This window comes from Oncorhynchus clarkii, chromosome 4, assembly GCF_045791955.1.
Source record: "Oncorhynchus clarkii lewisi isolate Uvic-CL-2024 chromosome 4, UVic_Ocla_1.0, whole genome shotgun sequence".
Classification (NCBI taxonomy): Eukaryota; Metazoa; Chordata; class Actinopteri; order Salmoniformes; family Salmonidae; genus Oncorhynchus; species Oncorhynchus clarkii.
The window spans coordinates 46,373,664-46,390,858 of NC_092150.1; the positions used below are offsets into that span (position 1 = coordinate 46,373,664).

Here is a 17,195-nt window from a genome sequence, read left to right on the forward strand (position 1 = left end):
TAAGTAGTTCGTTATTATTCCAACATCGTGAAAGTGCGAAACTGACACGTGTTCATTTTCGTCACAAATTATTTTATAGTTCATAAGGAGTGCCTTTGATTTGAAGGCTTGCACGTGCGCAGTTTGGCGCGATACGTCCGTTAACCCGATGCGGTGTTTTAAATGTATTTAATTTTTTAATTAACAACAAATCAATACATAAAGCACACAAGCATACATAGATTACAAACAATAGACAATCGAGCTAGGGGGTACAATATCACAGTACAATTACACAAAGACCTTAAGGGACATGCATATACTTACAATTCTAACAGTTTTTTTGTTAGTAGAGCATTTAACCGTCTTAAAATACAGTTACATTTATTTTTGTAGTGTACGAAAATGTGGTTTTCTGTTTGTAAATTTACATTTGTGTATATGAAATTTGGCCAAAATAATAATGAAATTAATTACGTAAAAATGTTTCCGCTTATTTCTATTGTATGTAAAGAATCCAAACAGTACATCTCTCCACAATAGTGTAAAATCTTCATAAATGTGTTCAATTATAAACCTACTGATGTCTTGCCACAGTTTTCTTACGTGCATACAATGCCAAAAAATATGCAAAACTGTTTCTGGGTGGTCATTACAAAAGGAGCAATTTGAGTTGATGTTTTCCTTCAACTTCTTCATATAGTGGTTGGCAGGATAATATTTATGAATAATTTTAAAGGAAACTTCCTTAATTTTGTTAACAAGTAGGTATGTGTGTGGCAACAGCCAAACTTTTTTCCAACAGATATTATCAATAAATCCATTCCAACATCCTGCTGAAACAAGGATCGTATCGCTCTGTTGTTGAATGGACCAAATGAGGTGTTTCTACGCATTTCTTTAGCTTCTTTAGATTTTTTATAACTAACCCAAAATAGACCAGAGCCTGTCGTTTCCAATGGGAATAAATTAATCCGAGTGGGCAGCAGTGTAGCCTAGTGGTTAGAGCGTTGGACTAGGAAAAGAAAGGTTGCAAGATCGAATCCCCAAACAAGGTACAAATCTGTCGTTCTGCCCCTGAACAAAGCGGTTAACCCACTGTTCCTAGGCCCTCGTTGAAAATAAGAATTTGTTATTAACTGACTTGCCTATTAAAATAAAAGTGGGCAGAGCAAAGCACCAGCTACGGAAATCCTATTGGCGTGTTCTAGCATTTATTTCCACAAGGGAACGCCGTTACTGCGTGTGCAGTAACTCAATTCGCAAAACACAGTTTTGCTACAGATTTTAGTTTTGGAAACAGAAAACTGTATGGGAATCAAATGTTTCATCAATGACAAAATTTGCAGAATTTTGGCCAAAATCCATCACTACTGGGCTTCCTCATTATATTTGGTAGTGAGGAAACGCCAACTGGATGCTTCACATTAATACATCGGTGAAATATCTGACTCATTGTTCTGTGTTCATACTGTACTGTCTGACTATCATGACCTACTTTCCGGCAACAGAAAAACAATACTTTGTCAAACCAACTGCTGCCATGTGGGATTTTTCTTCCCTCCAAATATTTGCGAAGTTGCACATGTGACGATTGTGAATGCTGTTATTTATAGTGCTGCTATATAAACATGAACACGGCTTAACATTCCTACACTACAGCCCATATAGGATCCATTTCATAGACATCACCACTTGCTTGTTGCTGGAACTATTCACATAAGGCTGACGGGAGAATTCAGGTGTGACTGAGCAGGCATCTGTGGTGCTGGCAAAGTGGCAACAGCATCCATATCCAAATCCATGTGCTACTTACTGCCATTGAACCCTTGAGCAAAGCATTGAACCCCCCCAAACACAATTGACCATGTGCTGCTTCTGGGTTGAGAACTAGAACAGAAGTGAATATACAATTTCAGTGCAAATGGATAAAGAGCAAGCCATTCTAACATTGCTACAGAAAATCATTAAATAATGCAAGAAAATACATGATTTGGAGGTTGAGATTTAATTGGAAATTAGACATGGCCTGACAGTGAGCATCTGCAACCACACGGCTGGGGTTTATTCATTACGTCTTGCAATGGAAACTGTTTACGAACTCAACGGTTTCCGTTTAGTTTTTATTTGGAGTAATGATTACACCCCAGTACTACAGGTCAACGGTGCGAATGAGTGTTGAGAATTATGTATTCGAGTTAAAACACACACGTTCACATGCACCACACACTTTTACATGCCCGCTGCCATAAACAAACACAGTTAACCTCCACATCTGGACAGAGTCTCCATAGTAACAACTGGATACATGCATCCAGAGGAACTCCAAGAACTTCAAACAATTACCCACAGTGCAATTCATCTAGCTATACACAGATCTCTCTCTCTCATTGGGAACGCAATAATGACTTTGTTCCATTTAAACAGTTTTATTAACATTTCAAAATCTTCATAAATAGTGAAAAAAATAAAAATAAATAGTTATCCATGTCCTCGTATTAGTTTGGTCCTTTAATGTGAAAATTGTCCCCAGATAAAATTAAAATTATTTGTCCAAACAGTCAGTTCTTCAGAAAAAAACGAAGGAATAATAATAAAAGCCATTTAGCAGACACACAAATTAAAGGAAATTGGGAGGAAGGAGGTAAACTGATACTCAAGCACGGACAGGACGAACGCATTTACATTTACAAGAGGTACAGGAAGAGGACGCTTTTCGCTTCCCGCCCAATCCCAAAGCAACCCCATGTCGTTTCCCAAATCACACCCTATTCCCTATTGAGTGCACTACTTTTGACCAGAGCACTATGTAGAGAATATGGTGCCATTTGGGACACAACCCATAACACCTCCCTCGTAGATCTGACAGGCATGAATAAGCAATATAGGTAGGGGGTAGATATGTGGCTTTACAATTACCATATTGCTAACACTTATTCAAACATATTAGATCTACAAAGGACCATCAAGTAGTGCCACTAGGAAAGAAGTGGCTAAAGGGAGTTGATTTGGAACCGGGCGTAAAGGCATGCTCTACAATTTGTTCTTTATTTCTTAGTTGTTTATATATGGAATGGATGACGCAGCGTTGACTCAACGTACACGGATAGATGGACAGAAGGACTGTTCTTTTCTTGCTTTCTCTATTTCGTGGAGAGGATGAGAGCCACAATAAGACCGTAGAGCCCTAAGACCTCTGCAAAGATCAGGATGAGGATCATGCCCACGAAGAGCCTGGGCTGCTGAGCTGTGCCTCGAACGCCTGCGTCACCCACAATGCCGATGGCAAAACCAGCCGCCAACCCACTCAGCCCCACGCTCAGCCCAGCACCCAGGTGGAGAAAACTCCTACATGAGAGAGGTGAGGGATAGAGCGAGATGAAGAGAGGGTAGAAAGAGAGGAGGGATGGAGATGGGTTGGAGAGAGGGAGAAAGATTTATTTAAAACAATTGCATTCAAAGCATCCCAAAGAGATTGCAGACCATCAGTTTACAGATGTAGTACATCGCTAACACTTCTGAAAAACAATGGTGAAAAATCCACCAATCCTATCAAGTGGAGCCAATACCATATTACTACTACTATCAGATCGCTTCAGACATGCAGTGCCTAGCGGTAGACTTGAGAATGGGTAACTAGCGTCTGCAATTTCTGCGCTCTTACTTGTAGAGGGTGACTTTCTCTGAAATGTTGTTGGCGATGAGCACCGCCACCACCAGCCCGTAGATGGCGATGATACCTGCCATGACCACAGGAATGATGGACTTCATGATGAGCTCCGGCCGCATCACCGACATGGCAGCGATGCCCGTGCCGCTCTTAGCCGTGCCATAGGCCGCCCCCAACGCTGGAGGAGAAGGAGAATTTAGAATTTCAAAAAGACAGAATTCCAAGACCATCCTATTTTGTCAACAGAACACAATTGTTTCAAGTAAAAACACATGAGAACGAGAGATTAGATTGTTATAGAGCGTGTGGGTATTAAAACCAATGGAGTTTGACAGTAGTGTCTGCGCTTGTTGATCAAAGCCCGTTTTCATCACAGGTAAGGTTCCCTTTCCACACTTTGTAGTCTAGGAAAAACATCTTAAATCTTTACATCTATGAAGAACACTCAATAGATCAGCAAATGCATTAGCACAATGGTAATGCCCATCACAATGGTTTCAGGAGTTTGTGCAAGGTGGAGAAAGAGGTAGGGGAGTTTGTGTGTGTTTTATGGGATAGTTTGTGATTTTGGCAACGAAGCCCTTTATCTACTTCCCCAGAGTCAGATGAACTTGTGGATACCATTTGTATGTCTCTGCGTCCAATATGAAGTTGGTTAAAGGTACATTCACGAGCCAATGCTAACTAGTGTTAGTGCAATGACTGGAAGTCTATGGGAAAAGTCATTCCAGTCGTTGCACTAATGCTAGTTACCAATTGTGTTAAAGCTAGTTAACAACTCCCTTCCCTTCAAACTGAACGCAGAGACATGAACTCGTGGATACCATTTTTTTATCTGTCACTGGGGAAGTAGACAAAGGGCTTCATTGCCAACATCCCGAACTATCCCTTTAACTCTTGAGGCTCACAACTTTCTGTGATTGCAAAGGTTCCCAAATTCATGAGAGCCTTAATTGCCTTTAAAAAAAAAGGGTCCTCTTCTCCCTGTCAACTGTACTGATTGGCAAAGACTTGACAGGTATAAACATGGTGAAAACATTAGGATAGCTTTCCCTTGGTCAGGTCTTTCAGTTAGGAGAGAGGATGCGAGAATTTAAGGAATAACTCTTTTTTAAAAAGAGCCACGGAGAGAAAGACTCCAGGATGTAGCCAGAGAAAGACATGGTGTGTGTCCCAATTTCTCCTTTCTCATGAAGTGTACACTTGTTCATTACTTCCCACAAACCTAAAAAAGCACTGTCTTGATGGTAGCATGGGAAAGACGTATACTAAACAAAAATATAAAACTGCAACAATTTCAAACATTTTACTGAGTTACAGTTCATAGAAGGAAATCAGTCGATTTAAATAAATGCATTAGGTCCTAATTTATGAATTTCACATGACTGGGCAGGGGAGCCTCGGAGGGCCCACCCACTGGAGAGCCAGGCCCAGCCTGTCAGAATGAGTTTCTCCACAAAAAGTTATTTACTACAGACATAAATACTCCTCAGTGGCCTCCCGAGTGGAGCAGCGGTCTAAGGCACTGCATCGCAGTGCTTTAGGCGTCACTACAGACCCGGGTTCGTTCCCAGGCTGTGTCACAACCAGGAGTCCCATATTGAGGGGCATAATTGGCCCAGCATTGTCCAGGTTAGGGAGGGTTTGAACGGGGGGGGGGCTTTATTTCACTCCTTGTGGCGGGCCAGGCGCATGCAGGCTTACTTCGGTCATCAGTCGAACAGTGTTTCCGCCGACATTGGTGCGGCTGGCTTCCGGGTTAAGCTGGCGGGTGTGTTAAGGAATGCGGTTTGGCGGGGTCATATTTCGGAGGACGTATGACTCGACCTTTGCAGCCATGCGACAAGATAATAATTGGATATCACAAAATTGGGGAGAAAAGGGGGGTAAAAAAATGTATTCTTATGGTAGAGAAATTAACATGATATTATCTGGCCACTGCCCTGTTGGACACTCCTGCAGTCAGCTCCCTCAAAACCTAAGACATCTGTGGTTGTGTTGTGTGACAAAAGTGAACATTTTAGAGTGGCCTCTCACTAACCTTTATTTAACTAGGAAAGTCAGTTAAGAACACATTCTTATTTTCAATGACGGTCTAGGAACGGTGGGTTAACTGCCTCGTTCAGGGGCAGAACGACAGATTTTCACATTGTCAGCTCGGGGGACTCAATCTTGCAACATTACAGTTAACTAGTCCAACGCAATAACGACCTGCCTCTCTCTCGTTGCACTCCACAAGGAGACTGACTGCCTGTTACGCGAATGCAGTAAGCCAAGGTAAGTTTAATGCTAGCTAGCAACTTATCTTATAAAAAACAATCAATCATAATATCACTAGTTAACTACACATGGTTGATGATATTACTAGATATTATCTAGCGTGTCCTGGGTTGCATATAATCTGACTGAGCATACAAGCATACAAGTATCTGACTCAGGGGTGGTAGGCAGAAGCAGGCGCGTAAACATTCATTCAAACAGCACTTTTGTGTGTTTTGCCAGCAGCTCTTCGTTGTGCGTCAATCATTGCGCTGTTTATGACTTCAAGCCTATCAACTCCCGAGATGGGGCTGGTGTAACCGAAGTGAAATGGCTAGCTAGTTAGCGCGCGCTAATAGCGTTTCAAACTTCACTCGTTCTGAGCCTTGGGGTGGTTGTTTCCCTTGCACTGCATGGGTAACGCTGCTTCGATTGTGACTGTTGTCGTTGTGTTGCTGGTTCGAGCGAGGAGAGGGACGGAAGCTATACGGTTACACTGGTAATACTAAAGTGCCTATAAGAACATCTAATAGTCAAAGGTTAATGAAATACAAATGGTATAGAGGGAAATAGTCCTATAATAACTACAACCAAAAACTTCTTACCTGGGAATATTGAAGACTCATGTTAAAGGGAACCACCAGCTTTCATATGTTCTCATGTTCTGAGCATGGAACGCAAACGTTAGCTTTCTTACATAGCACATATTGCACTTTTACTTTCGTCTCCAACACTTTGTTTTTGCGTTATTTAAACCAAATTGAACAGGTTTCATTATTTACTTGAGGCTAAATTGATTTTGATGTATTATATTAAGTTAAAATAAGTGTTCATTCAGTATTGTTGTAAATGTCATTATTACCAAAAAAAAAAAAAAAAAAAAATCTGCTTTTTTGGTCCTCCAATAATCGGTATCGGCGGTGAAAAATCATAATCGGTCGACCTCTATATTGAATGCATTAACAGAAATGACCATAAACAAACATTGTAGATTATACATTTATAGAAATGAACAGTAATATTTAGGCTACTACTCGTGATATTTGTAATGGGGAATTGATAGACACTAACAATCAAGGCAAACAATTAACACATTGAAATTAAGAAACAATGAATGTTCACAAATTGGTAGGAGAACACATTCTGGAGAATGACGTGCATTTTGGCCACACTCCTTGGACTGTGGCCTCCGCAACGGATTAGTCTCAGCCTCCGCAACGGATTAGTCTCAGCCTCCGCAACGGATTAGTCTCAGCCTCCGCAACGGATTAGTCTCAGCCTCCGCAACGGATTAATTCACTGAGATATAATTAAAATAAAAATCTACACTGCTCAAAAAAATAAAGGGAACACTTAAACAACACAATGTAACTCCAAGTCAATCACACTTCTGTGAAATCAAACTGTCCACTTAGGAAGCAACACTGATTGACAATAAATTTCACATGCTGTTGTGCAAATGGAATAGACAACAGGTGGAAATTATAGGCAATTAGCAAGACACCCCCAATTAAGGTAGTGGTTCTGCAGGTGGGGACCACAGACCACTTCTCAGTTCCTATGCTTCCTGGCTGATGTTTTGGTCACTTTTGAATGCTGGCGGTGCTTTCACTCTAGTGGTAGCATGAGACGGAGTCTACAACCCACACAAGTGGCTCAGGTAGTGCAGCTCATCCAGGATGGCACATCAATGTGAGCTGTGGCAAGAAGGTTTGCTGTGTCTGTCAGCGTAGTGTCCAGAGCATGGAGGCGCTACCAGGAGACAGGCCAGTACATCAGGAGACGTGGAGGAGGCCGTAGGAGGGCAACAACCCAGCAGCAGGACCGCTACCTCCGCCTTTGTGCAAGGAGGAGCACTGCCAGAGCCCTGCAAAATGACCTCCAACAGGCCACAAATGTGCATGTGTCTGCTCAAACGGTCAGAAACAGACTCCATGAGAGCCCGACGTCCACAGGTGGGGGTTGTGCTTACAGCCCAACACCGTGCAGGACGTTTTTCATTTGCCAGAGAACACCAAGATTGGCAAATTCGCCACTGGCGCCCTGTGCTCTTTACAGATGAAAGCAGGTTCACACTGAGCACGTGACAGACGTGACAGTCTGGAGACGCCGTGGAGAACGTTCTGCTGCCTGCAACATCCTCCAGCATGACCGGTTTGGCAGTGGGTCAGTCATGAGAACCCGATGGTCACTTTGACAGAGCTCCAGAATACCTCTGTGGAGATGGGAGAACCTTCCAGAAGGACAATCATCTCTGCAGCACTCCACCAATCAGGCCTTTATGGTTGTAGCCAGACAGAAGACACTCCTCAGTAAAAGGCACATGACAGCCAGCTTGGAGTTTGCCAAAAGGCACCTAAAGGACCCTCAGACCATGAGAAACAAGATTCTCTGGTCTGATGAAACCAAGATTGAGCTCTTTGGCCTGAATGCCAAGTGTCACGTCTGCAGGAAACCTGGCACCATCCCTACGGTGAAGCATAGTGGTGGCAGCATCATTCAGTGGGGATGTTTTTCAGCGGCGGGGACTGGGAGACTAGTCAGGATCGAGGGAAAGATGAACGGAGCAAAGTACAGAGAGATCCTTGATGAAACCTGATCACGTTCACAGACTTGGACGAAGGTTCATCTTCCAACAGGACAACGACCCTAAGCACTCAGCCAAGACAACACAGGAGTGGCTTTGGGACAAATCTCTGAATGTCCTTGAGTGCCCCAGCCAGAGCCCGGACTTGAAGCTGATCAAACATCTCTGGAGAGACCTAAAAATAGCTGTGCTTCGATCTTCCCCATCCAACCTGACAAAGCTTGAGAGGATCTGCAGAGAAGAATGGGAGAAACTTCCCAAATACAGGTGTGCCAAGTGTTAATCGCTGCCCAATGTGCTTCAAAAAGTACTGAGTAAAGGGTCTGAATACTTCTGTGAATGTTTATTTGCTTTGTCATTATGGGGTATTGTGTGTAGGTTGAGGGGCGCAAACTATTTAATTAATTTTAGAACAAGGCTGTAACGTAACAAATGTGGAAAAAGTCAAGGGGTCTGAATACTTTCCAAATGCACTGTATATGTATGTGCCTTTTGCTCAACTAAAAAAAATCTTGGTCGACCAAACAATGGACCAGTCGACTAATTGCGGTCAGCCCTAATTCTGGTTGATGGGCACCTCTACAACCAGGAGTTTTACATTTCTTGAGAACAGAAATATTTCAAGATTGGGATGCAATGAAATTTGATTTGACATATGTCCACTCTTACACCTTTCTGTAATCCGTCACATGTAAATACATTATAATCATTTACTTCAATGTCTATCAGATACAGAACCATTTAACGATGTTTCTGAGAGAACCAGAGTGTCAGGACACGAGTCCTGTACCCATATGTCAATTGTCAACTTTTGAAATCATACTTTTCACATTTAAGTGCATTATCCCAAGCCCCATATGTGATTTAAAGTCAGAGGGGGTTTTAAGCTCATTCCCATAAGCGGTAACAGGCATAAGGTCATCTGCAGCTATTTTTTTGAGTGAGCTGAGACTCTGCAGAGGTCCCTTGCCGACCAGCTGAGAGCACAGTAGACTGCGCATTTGACAGACCTCCCTCAAGTTGCTGGCTGTAGTGGCTGGGGCGGGAACTGGGAGAGCAGTGATGGCAGAGCTCAGTCCACCCCGATGAAGCTCCCGCCTAGTGGGGTGTAGCTGCTGCAGGGGATCGATCGGTGGCTGCCAATTCTCCATTCTGGGTATTCACAAGAGGCCTTGGTGTGGATCCTGTTGCAGGGTTGGGGTTGCAATGGGGGGGGGGGGGGCTGTCCCAGGCCTGTCCTAGGGATGGGAGTATGGAGAGTAACTAAAACTAGCCTGGGAGGGAGGTTGTGGGGAGAATTGAGGAGGACAGTGGCTGGCGAAGCTCCACACATTCAACATATGAGGGCTGATGATGTGAATGATACATGGTGTAGACTGCATCATATGGTGCACTACCCTCAACAGTGTTTTTCTAGACCCTAGGGTAGTGGTCATAGCTGTGTCGAGCTGGGCTGTGATGGGCCAGGTCTGGTAGAGCTTTGCTGAGGCTGGCCTGGTCTGGTAGTATGGGAGGGAGGTTGTAGGGGGAATTGAAGAGGGTAGTGTGTAGGGCAGTGTGGCCGGCAACGCTCCAAACTCTGCATGGGGCCTCTCTGACTGCATACGGCTTGGGCATAGCTCAGTGTATCTGCATGCAGTTCTTGGGAAATAAGTGGTGTGGGGGGCAGTGTTGCTGGCTGTTCACCAGTCTGTGTGGCGCCACCGAATGCTGGTCTAAAGGTGTGCCTGATTTGTCTCAGGGAGTTTGTGGCTGTTATGTTGCTCCTGTGAGGTGGACTGACCACCTAGAGCAACATCCTTTAACGTCCTAAAATTATGAAAGGAAACCCAGTGGCGGGCAGATGGAGAAGATGGATGTTGGACGACATCCTGCTAATTTGATCATTGATGAAACATTTAATCTCAATACAGTTCTCTGTTCTTCAAACTATAATGTTATGAACAGTGGACGTAAGTTTTGTAGAGGTTTACCCTTTGCCAGTTTAAAAAAATGGTGTTGTTTTGGAGTGCACGGGCGAATTGAGTTGTTTCACATCTTCACTTCAGAGTATGCATTCTCTAACAGAAATATGCAAATACATGCTAGAACGTGCCAATAGAATCTCCCTAGCTTGTGCTTGGCTCTGCCCACCTCCTTGCTTGTTCTCCCCACTGATGAATTTTCTCCCATTGGAAACAACAGGATGTGGTCTTATCTTGGGTTAGTTATAAAAAAGAATTTGCTCATGAAGGCTCTGAGGCTAAGCTATCCACATTCAGCTGTTTTCGAAACCGCTTGCAGATTCTCAGAGAAAGTCATCTTTATCTTCACCGTGCGCACACAGTTCAGGCGAGGTATGCGTGGGTGGAAAGTCCCTGGCTGTCTAAGCTTGTGAGTCATGACTGCGGGTGAATGACTGGTTCTGGAGAGTGGAGTCAAAGCCAGTATGAATAGTGCTTTCAAGACAACTGGGAACTCAGAAAAGAGCAAGGTAAAATCATGACGTCGAGAAAGTCGGACCTCTAGAAAGATGAGTTTCCGACTTGGAATTCCGAGTTGGATGACTGTTCCAAAACGCTTGAAAGTCGGAGATTCAGAGTTCCCAGTTGTTTTGAATGTGACAGAAGGGCAAAGTTATACACCATCTCTGGTGTAGTCTTATAGAGGCCATTTTTCAGTTAATGCTACAATATTTAAATCGCTGACCTTGGCAAATAAAGCATTGCAGTTTACATTTACATTATCCAGATCGACTTACACTAGTGAGTAGATACATTTTCATACTTTTTCGTACTGGCCACCCGTGGGAAGCAAACCCAAAACCCTGGCATTGCAAGCGCCATGCTCTACCAACGGAGGAAATTAATGACACAGATATGATCAAATGAAGAGGGGACCCTAACTCGAATGAATTTAGCACCATCTAGGCTATTGATTGAATATGGCTAGTCAGGTGCTGCATTAGAAGATGGCTTGTCAGTCACTCAGTCTTACTGTGTCAATACCATTGAAACTATTTATACATTTGAATATTTGTAGCTACTTTTTAAGTAAATACCGCAGTCAACTTTTGCAAAACGTTAGGAGATGAAGAACATTGCGTTCTTCATTTCATCCATCACATAATTTTTCATTATGAAGCTTACCGGCAGTCACGTGGTGGTTGTTTACAAGCACACAACGACGAGAGACCGGAGCCTTGTGAGTCACTCACTGTTGTGCAGCACGCGGCAGATGATCCAGTTACAGTATGGAATTCACAACTAAATGTTTGCCAGCTAGATATCTTATATCAAGTTAACTGTCTAAAATGTGCTAAATGCTCTGCAGTTGTGCATTTGGTTTGCAAATTTAGTGGCTAGTTAGCTATCTAGCTAAATGGTTAGCTTCTTCCAAAACATAACAGCAGAGAATCCCCTCCTGGATCAAGAGCCTTGGGTATCTGATAGTATTTCTGATTGACTTAATGCACCACCACTAATGAGCTGTGGAGCTTCTCAAAGTAATGTTTTCTTCACCTCAAACAAAGTCTGTTTTAACATCCATTGAGAATGACAATAGGTTCAATGGATTTTAAAAATATTACCAGCTCTCTTCCTTTTGATAACCCCTCGGTGTAATAGGGAAACAATGAACATTGTCTAAAATCATGTGTAAGGCAATATCCACAATGCAACTCGTTCAGCATATGTCGGGAGACACAGTTTGTGTTACAATTGTTTGCCTATCCTGAAATAACTTAAGCCGATTTCCATGAACATGGTCTAAAATCAATTGTTAGGCAACACCCACAATTCCACTAGTTTAGTATTTGAAGAGAGACACTGAGTTGCAAATAAACATTCTTAAAACATTTTCCATGAACGTGGTCTAAAATCATGTTTTAGTCAATATCAACCATGCAACTAGTGCTGCATGCAACGGGAGACAGTCTGTGTGTTACCTGAAATAACTTAAGTTAATTTCCATGAACATGGTTTGAAATAATGCGTTAGGCAATATCCACCATGAAACTAGTTCAGCACATGACGGTAGATACAGTTTGTGTGTTACAATTGGTCAAGCAAGACTCCAATACCGTCATTAAGTTTGCAGGTGACACAACAGTGGTAAGCCTGATCACTGACAAAAAGAGACAGCCTATAGGGAGGAGGTCAGAGACCTGGACGTGTGGTGCCAGGACAACAACCTCTCCCTCAACGTAATCAAGAGATGATTGTGGACTACAGGAAAAGAAGGACCGAGCACGCCCCCATTCTCATCGACGGGGCTGTACTGGAGCAGGTTGAGAGCTTTATGTTCCATGGTGTCCACATCATCAACAAACTAACATGGTCCAAGCACACCAACACAGTCGTGAAGAGGGCACGGAAAAACCTATTCCCCCTCAGGAGACTGAAAAGATTTGGCATGGGTCCTCAGATCCTCAAAAGGTTCTACAGCTGCACCATCGAGAGCATTCTGATTGGTTGCATCACTGCCTGGTATGGCAACTGCTCGGCCTCCGACCGCAAGGCACTTCAAACTGTAGTATATCACTGGGGCCAAGCTTACTGCCATCCAGGACCTCTATACCAGGCAGTGTTAGAGGAAGGCCCAAAAAATTGCCAAGGACTCCAGCCACCATAGTCATAGACTGTTCTCTATGCTACCGCATCGCAAGCGGTACTAGAGCACCAATTCTTGGTCAAAAAGTCATAGCAGCTTCTACCCCCAAGTCAAAAGACTCTTGAACAGTTAATCAAATGGCTACCCGGACTATTTGCATTGTTCCAAACCTACCCCCGAGTTTCACGCTGCTGCTAATCTGTTTATTATACATGCATAGTCACCTTACCTCTACCTACATGTTTATATTACCTCAATAAACCGGTGCCCCTGCACATTGACTCTGTACCAGAACCCCCTTTATATAGCCTCACTACTGTTATTTTATTGTTGCTCGCTACAGTTATTTGTTTTACCCCCCCTTTTCTTAAAACTACATTGTTGGGGAGAAATGCGCCAGAGAAATGGCATTCTGTCGGGACACTGACTATTTCCCCTCCCATTCGGTCAAAGTTCACAGCAAATGCTCCATTCCACTTTCTACTGAATGAGGACATCTAGTGGAAGGCGTAGGAAGTGCTACCACGATCCATATCTTGTTGGGAAAGGAGGGGGCGATGACGTCAAAGTTGCCCCACATTCAGAATTGCATTTGTTTGGAAGATTGCCTGCCCTATGAGTTCTGTTATACTCACAGACATAATTCAAACAGTTTTAGAAACTTCAGAGTGTTTACTATCCAATAGTAATAATAATATGCATATATTAGCAATCTAGGACAGAGTAGGATGCAGTTCACTATGGGCACGCAATTCATCCAAAGTGAAAATACTGCCCCCTATCCTCAACAAGTTAAGGGCTTGTAAGCATTTCACTGTAATGTCTACTACACCTGCTGTATTCGGGAAATTTGATTTGACCTTATTTGTGAAAATCTTCTAAATGTTTTGGTGCAATTCAGAAGGCTGAGGACCTTATTACTGATCAATGTGTTTTTTTATGCCCATGTCCTTTCTGCTTGCATTTTGTATTTACATCGATGTGTGTAAGTTATGGGCTCATCTGTAAAATAAAGGTTAAATAAAATACATACAAATAACCATATTTGGTGGTGAGTGGAAATGCAACCGGATGCTTCAGATGTTTGGTGAAACATCTGGCTCATTGTTCTGTGGTTGAGCAGCCCAGGTGAGCAAGCTGATTAGCAGATAGGCATCTTGTTGCTAGTCGACACGATTACCAACCATCGTTATTTAAAGTATCGAATTGGATGTCTGCGGTTAACACAGAAATACCTACATCAAACTGTATCAATAGAAATTGGCCAGCTTATTACGTCAATGGCAACGTCATCTGTTACGATGGAAATCTCCATTCCGAATACCTACCCCCTCACATGACAGGAATGATAGCCAGTTATCTAACAAGCAACCGCATCCTCTTGGCTTTTTTGACTTGCCCGCTCCATATTCAACACAACATTCCTTAGTAGTAGACATTTCGGCCGAGTGTAATACGACCCACACACCCCTTATGATTGAACGAGGCATGAGACATATGAATGAACGAGGGTGTTGTGATAGTTAACGTTACCGCTGAAGACCATAGCCGCAGAGGCTCCCATCACTGCGAAGAAAGGGGAGTATTCTGGACTTTCTGACGACATTCTTAGGCGTTACAGGGAAAAGCGCACAAACGTCCTTTTTTTAAAACGGCAACGTTTCTGTCGATTCTCAACACTTGCAATTGCAAGGCCCTTTCGTGCAGCACAGGGACGACACCCAACAACGCCACCTCTTCACCGGAACACTGGTGTAGCGGTTGAAAATGGCGAAACGGGATATGTCACATGATCAGTCCACTGGCCATGTCCCATTATGTCGATGTAGGGGTGTCCAAAATATCCTGCGTGTCATGTCCATTTCGTTCGCGTGAGAATACAAATAATATAATTTGTTGCCAAGAAAGGTATAACTCGTTTGTATATAATTTAATCAAATAAATTAGATGATTTCCATAATTTTGTAGTCATAATGGTATGGTCCGCTGAAGGCTGTCTATGGTCTATTCATGCTTGCCTGGTTGTGAGAGGGGATGTGCCGCAACCATAGGTTACTGTGGAACGCCGTTTGGGTCTTTGCGTGTCAAAAAAAATATGAAAGTGATGCAGAAGGTTACAATCTATTTTTTCCCGACGTCCTCCTCAGAGTTATCAGACTCCAAAAACATCCACGCTGTATTGTTTTTCCTCAAGAATGGTGTTCAAAACACATGGGTTGACAATAAATGTGTCTCAATTCACAGTTGTTTCAGAGTCCTGCAATAAGAGCTATGACGCTATTGGTTCTCTGGGTGTTACTGAGTAGACTGATATCCACAATCCATAGGTAAGGCTGTACAGTGAAATAAGTATGCCCCCAATGCAATTCTAAAGTCTAATACATCTAGTGTGATTTCAACAGCTTTTTGTCAAATGAACAAATTATTGTCTTTTGTTGATTTTATGTGACAACATTTCAACCTCGTTTAGCATGATCCATGTCATCAACTAAAATAACGCTAATTTATAAAGCAGTTCTTATTTGATTAATGGTGGTCGGACACCTTTATGTGAAGCTAGAAACAATAGTGGACTTTGCGGTTAGCCTTCAAAATAAAAGTATGTCATCATCTTAAATAAGCATGCCCCATTCAATAAATGTAGAACCAGGAACAGATATAGCCCTTGGTTCTCTCCAGACCTGACTGCCCTTAACCAACACAAAAACATCCTATGGCATTCTGCATTAGTATCAAACAACCCCCTTGATATGCAACTTTTCAGGGAAGCTAGAAACCAATATACACAGGCAGTTAGAAAAGCCAAGGCTAGCTTTTTCAAGCAGAAATTTGCTTCCTGCAACACAAACTCCAAAAAGTTCTGGGACACTAAAGTCCATGGAGAATAAGAACACCTCCTCCCAGCTGCCCACTGCACTGAGGATAGGAAACACCATCACCACTGATAAATCCACTATCACTGAAGGTGTGGCATCATATGCTATGTCACATGATGTGATTAGCTGATGTGTTAAATACCTATTCAGGTGTCGTAAGATCTGGTATGAGTCTGTAATGTAGTTGGGTAGGAACTCGACCTTAAACTCGTCTGTAAAGCAAGGTGTGATGCAAGGTGATTTGTAGAACAGTCAGTCTGGACTTGCCGTTTATGTCGGCTGCAATAGAGTCAATAGAGTCATAATACCCATACAACCTAGCAGTCAAACAGGGAAATGGTTCCAATCATTTTTCCCAAAGTTTTTTTTATAAACACTTAAAAAAGGGATGTGTTTCGTGTAGGCACGTGACTTTTTGAAAGCAGTGTAAATATCTTGGACAAGGTGATTGTAACCATTTCCCTGTTTGACTGCTAGGTTTTATGGGTATTATGACACCTCCCCTGTGGGGCTCTATGTCTGTCAAAATTAATAATGGATTTCCCCCTACTGTTCATCTATGAGATTACATCAGTGCTCAAACCTGTGCTGCAATGTTGCACGCACACACATTTTTCACTTTCACTTACTTAGCTAGCAAATGAAGCTAGCTAGATAGTTTAGCCTACTCAAACACCCAGTTCAAACAGAGACGGATGCTATGTTACCTAGCTGGCTATGGCTATCCAACGCTAGAACTCCGCTAGAACTCTTCCAAGTCAAGGTAAGCTTTTGGTTTTATAAATGTATTACCACCGTGGTCGGCCCGTGTAACTTCTAAACTGCTTGCTAACTGTACACTGTACTGCACGATTGTAGTGGGTCTACTAATGCGTTAGTTCTAGTAGCTATGTTGCCCCAAAGCATGATGTTTCCACCCCCATGCTTCACAGTAGGTATGGTGTTCTTTGGATGCAACTAGCATTCTTTGTCCTCCAAACACGACGAGTTGAGTTTTTACCAAAAAGTTATATTTGGTTTCATCTGACCATATGACATTCTCCCAATCTTCTTCTGGATCATCCAAATGCTCTCTAGCAAACTTCAGACGGGCCTGGACATGTACTGGCTTAAGCAGGGGGACACGTCTGGCACTGCAGGATTTGAGTCCCTGGCGGCGTAGTGTGTTACTGATGGTAGGCTTGTTACTTTGGTCCCAGCTCTCTGCAGGTCATTCACTAGGTCCCCCCGTGTG

The 17,195-nt window shown here is 42.9% G+C and overlaps 1 protein-coding gene across 1 annotated transcript; it reads right to left on the reverse strand.

The window, feature by feature from the left end:
• Window positions 1–156: 156 nt before the first annotated feature.
• Window positions 157–14,904, reverse strand: LOC139406892 (V-type proton ATPase 16 kDa proteolipid subunit c). The gene is made up of 3 exons (XM_071150027.1): window positions 14,619–14,904; window positions 3,644–3,827; window positions 157–3,327 (listed from the first exon to the last, which is right to left on the reverse strand). The coding sequence occupies exons 1-3, from the start codon at window positions 14,689–14,691 to the stop codon at window positions 3,123–3,125; spliced, it is 462 nt and encodes a 153-aa protein (XP_071006128.1). The 5' UTR covers window positions 14,692–14,904; the 3' UTR covers window positions 157–3,122.
• Between the last annotated feature and the right edge of the window lie 2,291 nt (window positions 14,905–17,195).

Bases quoted from the DNA above. Each gene is read 5' to 3' on its own strand.
- LOC139406892 (XM_071150027.1), bottom strand. From the start codon at position 14,691: ATGTCGTCAGAAAGTCCAGAATACTCCCCTTTCTTCGCAGTGATGGGA. The intron at 3,828-14,618 runs GTAACGTTAACT...CTTCTCCTCCAG, and splicing joins TGCGGCTATGGTCTTCAGCG to CGTTGGGGGCGGCCTATGGC. The intron at 3,328-3,643 runs GTAAGAGCGCAG...TCTCTCATGTAG, and splicing joins GAGAAAGTCACCCTCTACAA to GAGTTTTCTCCACCTGGGTG.